Source organism: Myotis brandtii, unplaced genomic scaffold (genome assembly GCF_000412655.1).
Source record: "Myotis brandtii unplaced genomic scaffold, ASM41265v1 scaffold684, whole genome shotgun sequence".
Taxonomy (NCBI): Eukaryota; Metazoa; Chordata; class Mammalia; order Chiroptera; family Vespertilionidae; genus Myotis; species Myotis brandtii.
The window spans coordinates 1,018,551-1,023,542 of record NW_005370673.1 but is presented as its reverse complement, the minus strand read 5'-3'; the positions used below and the strand labels follow the sequence as shown (position 1 = coordinate 1,023,542).

At 58.7% G+C, this 4,992-nt stretch overlaps 1 protein-coding gene across 1 annotated transcript in view; it reads right to left on the bottom strand.

Moving 5' to 3' along the window:
- Positions 1 to 711: 711 nt before the first annotated feature.
- The window catches only part of FGD3 (FYVE, RhoGEF and PH domain containing 3), a 55,529-nt gene continuing 51,248 nt past the window's right edge, over positions 712 to 4,992 (bottom strand). Inside the window, exons 15-16 of the mRNA XM_014529504.1 lie at positions 1,206 to 1,227; positions 712 to 761 (exon numbers count right to left, since the gene is read on the bottom strand). Of these exons, the coding sequence (XP_014384990.1) occupies positions 712 to 761; positions 1,206 to 1,227 (72 nt within the window). The remainder of the gene's footprint in view (positions 762 to 1,205; positions 1,228 to 4,992) is intronic.

The window sequence follows — 4,992 nt, the reverse complement described above, 5'->3', positions numbered from 1 at the left end:
AACTAGAATTGTAAAATGCCTCTTGTTTTTCTCTAAATAAATATTCTTCATCTTTACTTCAAATCCAAGTCTAAGAAGTTCCATTGCAAGATAAGTGTCACATAAGCAGGTGACCTCGTGGGCTTGGCCTCTTTTTCTTTTAAGCTTTTAAAATTAAAAGCATTTTAAAAATAAAAGTAATCTGAGCTTGTAGCTCCAAAGAGCGGGGTATTTGGGGAGAAAAGAATTTCCCCCAGAGCGTTGGCCTGTCAAGGGCACCTACCCGAGCCAATCAATGATTCTTTCTCATCATTGATGCTTCTCTCTCTCTCCCTCTCCCTTCCTCTCTGAAATCCATTTAAAAAAAATAAATAAAAATTAAAAGAATTTCCCCCAGCGTCTTCTGCCAGGCTACTTGGTACCCTCCACGCACTGGCCCCGGCATTCCACAGGAAGAGCTGGTGCCCTTATGCAGGCAGCCGTTGCCTGGAGCCCACTCACCACCCTGGTCCGAACCCTGACCAGTGTCCTCCCTGCCAGGCGCCCGCACAAGCCAGGCTCGCCTGGGCTTTCAGGAGGAGACCATCGAGTCACTTCAGATGCCATCGGGCCCCTGGCCACAGGTTTGAAGTGACTACTTGGAGACACGACCAGCCCTGTGCGCGCCAGGCCTCCCCGAGCTGGGACTGTGTACCTGGGACTCCTCTGCCCTTCTGGGCAGCCCGACTGTGGTTATGTCTTCCTGCCGCTTGACTTCTTGTGTGTGAGCTTGGACCTGTTATCTAAGCAGAAAGCAGGACATGATAAAGGTTTCAGGGCGGGTGCACTGGACACAGGGACAGGACAGTTCTGAATTCCACCTGCAGGAGACACTGGCCTGCCGCCTCCCTCACAGATGGGAGCCCGAGGCTGGGAGAGCAGGACGGTCCTGGCCAAGGCGCTCGCTCGTGTGCTGGGTCCTGACACCTGACTGGCTGAGGGCTCCCTTGTGGTGATAGGGCTGGGCGCCTGCTGGGGACAGGGTGTGTGCCCACCGCCCAGCTGCTCCAGGGAAGCAGCAGGAGGCAGTGCCCGCGGGTCAGGCATCCAGGGGCTCAGTGCACCCGCCCAGCCAGCGTGTGCAGGGGAGGAAGGGGGCACTCGACCCCCCACCAAGTGTGCCAGCCTGCTCTCCACACTCCCCTCCCTCCGTGCTCCCTGCTGGCCTCCCCCTGCCCAGCACAAACCCTGTGCCACTGGCCCTCTGTCCTGCACTGACAGCTGCACGGTCCTAATAAGCAGGCGCCCAGGGAGCTTCTTCCACACCTGAGACAGGCTCAGGCCTGATTCTGGGGGGGAGAGGGGCTGGGGCGTGGGTGGGGGGGGGGGGGGGGGGGGGGCTGCCTCAGGCGGCTGCAACGGGGTGATGGCTGCTGGCAGCTTGAGCTCCCAGGGAGGCCCTGTGCCTTGGGTCCCAGAGCTGGAGGCCAGGGGCCAGTGCATCTGACCTTCCGGAGCAGCGGCAGAGAGAACCCTGGGCAAGGCCGCACGGCAACAGCCCCGCGCAGAACGGCTGCGGGCATGCTGCTCAGCCTCCTGGTCCCGGCTAGACGCCTCCCCAGCAGGGAAGGGGATTTGAGCCTCCTCACCGCGCGGTGGCTGGCTTCTGGGAGCAAACATCCCGAAGACGAAGGGGGAGGGGAAGCTGCCGCATCTCCAGGCTGTGGCCGTGCTCACTTCTATTGCCTCCTGTTCTCTACCCCACCTCTTCCTGGGTATCTGAGGCCCTCCACCAGCAGCCACCAGAGCCTAGAGCCCCGTGCGGCTGTGTGTGCTCCCTCTCCTGGGGTAGAGGGTTCTGCACTGGGCGGAAGCTGGGCCACGGGGCTCTTTTGTTAAAGAGAAACAATCGCAGATCATTGGCCTCAAACAAGGTCACCCTGAGACAAGGTCACCACCATCCGTCACCTTGTCTGCACAGGGGCGAGTGACGATGGCCCGAGCGAGCCAGCAAGCGTCCTTGTCCTGGGAATCTGAGTGGCTGTGGCCTCCTTACCAACTGTGGCCTCGGCTCCCCCGCCCCCGCCCCCCGCCCCACACACACTTTCTACTAAATGTATTGATTCCCAAGCATAGAACAAGCCTCACTTCCTAACCGCATCCCATCCAGCCTGCGTCCTCCCCGCCTTAGTCCTCCCTGACACACCTGGGCTTTCCGGGGGAGGGGGACCCAGCGTGGTTGGCCTCGGGCAGACTCCAGGTTCGGGCTCTGCTGGGAGCAATGGTGCCCGGGGGCTTCCCCTCAGCCAAGCTCCGTTGCCTCCAGACCTCAGATGCTTGACAGCAGCCTCCAGGTACCGGTGACCTGAGCACCACACCAGGTACCACAAGCCAGGGGCTTCCAACAGCAGTGGAACCCCGGCTCCTCCCTGTGCTGCCCGCCGCCCCGGGCCTCCACCTCATCGGTGTGTCCTCTCCTCACAAGGACCGAGCCACTGGGCTTAGGGTCCAGCCCAGTGCAGTGTGACCTCAGCTGAGCACACCTGCAGAGACCTTCTCTCCAAACAAGGTCGCATCCTAGCGCTCCAGGTGGGCACGAATTTGGGGGGAACACTATTCAACCCCCCATCTTCTGTCTGACCCCCTCAAAAGTCACTTTGGTCCCATGTTTAAAATACACCCTCCTCATCTCAACATCTCTCCGAGTCAGCTCAGTCCAAAGGGAGACAATGGAGGGGATGACCGGGCCACTGCCCCAAGCAAGCCCGAGCCCCGTGCCAGTCCCGCGAGCCCCAGGCCTGAGAAGAGCCTCTTGCGGCCGGACGCTGTGTCCCTGGTTCCTGTAGCCCCTCCTCTTGGGGGCCTTGCAGCAGCCTCAGCCCCACCCTCTCTGGTCTCTGTTTGCATTCATGGCTTTGCCCTCCAAGTTCTTCTTCCTTCACTCCATTGCTCGCTGCTCTCGGACCAGGCTGGCGGGGTTTCTGCTCGTGTAACATTCTCAGACGCCGCGTTGGCCTCCCATGTGATTCACAGGGGTCCACACCATCAGACAGGAGCTCCAGACCCCCCAGCACCTGACCTCGGTCCCGCACCCCACTGGCCGGGGGCACCCAGGTCCCACCGAACCTCCTCAGCAAGTTCTTCCCACCATCGTGTTCTCCTTGGTGTTCTTTTCGGACCACACTTTCTAAACAGTGAACTTCCTTTTCTTTTTTTAAATATACCTTCATTGATTTCAGAGAGGAAGGGAGAGGGAGAGAGAGAGAGAAACACCAACGATGAGAGAGAATCATTGATCGGCTGCCTCCTGCACGCCCCCAACTGGGGACCAAGCCCACAACCCGGGCCTGTGCCCTTGACTGGAATTGAACCTGGGACCCTTCAGTCCGCAGGCTGACACTCCATCCGCTGAGCCACACCAGCCAGGGCTAAACAGTGAACTTTCTAATTTTAACTGTCTGGACGGGCTAAGGACTTCCTTCCCAAGTCATCGAGCGCTGGTTCCTTTCTGCTTCACAGTTTCTTCCCCAATTGACTTCTCTCCTCTGAGACCGTCCTACCTGCAGCAGGAGACCCGGCTCCACTGCCCACACCGGCGTGGACAGTCCCTCAGCGAAACGTTCATCCCTTAAAACGTCTACTTTCTGCTCAACACTAGACCACAGTTCAGCCACGTTTCTGCCTCTTCACAGGACAGTCTTCATCCCGTTTCGCAGAGCCTGTCCCGCAGCCTCTGAGCCTCAGCCTCTGAGCACGCGCCTTTCATGCTCACACCCCCGCCGCGTCCGCTGCTGGGACGGGCGTGCTCTGAAGCAGGCCCTGCTCTGCCTTCTCCTCACTTCTTCCTGCACTCTCGCAGGCTCACCTCCCACGTTTCTGTTCCCATCAACAGTCTCTTCAAGGAAATCTAGGCATTTCCATCAGAAGCCTCAGAACTCCTCTAGCACCTGCACACGCCCGCGTCCATGGCATTTCCAGCGTTAGGTATTGGGTACAGCAGCATCTCTCTCCTCTGCAAGCTGTGTGGTGCTTTGCTACGGCTGCTGTGCAATAGCCACACACTTCATGGCTTCATGAAAGAACGGAAGTTATTCTCTTATTGCTCTGGGGGCCAGGAGTCCAAAGGCAAGGTGTCAGCAGGCGCACTCCCGCTGCGAGCCCGCGGCGAGCCGCCTCTGCCTCTCCAGCAGCCGGCCCTCTTGGTGACCTTTGGTGCCCTTGGCCCGTGGTGACCATGCCAGTCTCTACCCCCACCATCGCCTGGCCTTTCCCACGTGTCCTCTCCTCGGCAGTGGTTTTAGGACCCACGCTCTCCCCAGTTTAACTAACTACCTCTGCAAAGACCTTATTTCCAAATAACGGCACATTCTGAGGTTCTGGGTCGACATGAGCACTGGGGTGACACTGTTCAACCCCGGACACCAGTGTTGGCATCCTGCCCTTCTTCGCCTCGCTCTCCACTGCGTTACTGTTTCCTGGGTCCCCTCCTCCCATTGCACGCACATTTCACACCTGCGCAGGAGCTGCTGCGAGACCTGCCTGAACACAGCCCGCACTGGAGCTCCTGCAGCACGGACAGCCACCTGAGCACCGGCCCTGCCCTCCGCTGCTAAAGCCCCCCTGGACGCAGGGCCTCCCCTCGGAGTTACTGGGACCCTCCTCAGACATAGACCTCCTGCTCTGAGTACTAGGGAAACACCCGAAACACTCCCCTACTCTCTGTATCTGGGGACCCACCTAAGACACTACTCCCTTCTGAGCTTTGAGAACCCACCTAAACATGGGCCATCTACACTGAGCTGCCGGGGACCCACCTAAGACACACACCCCTGCTCTGAGCTACTGGGGATCCACATAAGAAATGGCCCATGCTCTGAGCTATGTGAGCCCTAATTAAGACATGAGTCCTTCCCTCTACACCAGTGGTTCTCAACCTGTGGGTCGTGACCCCTTTGGTGGTCAAACGACCCTTTCACAGGGGTCGCCTAAGACCATCCTGCATATCAGATATTTACATGACGATTCATAACAGTA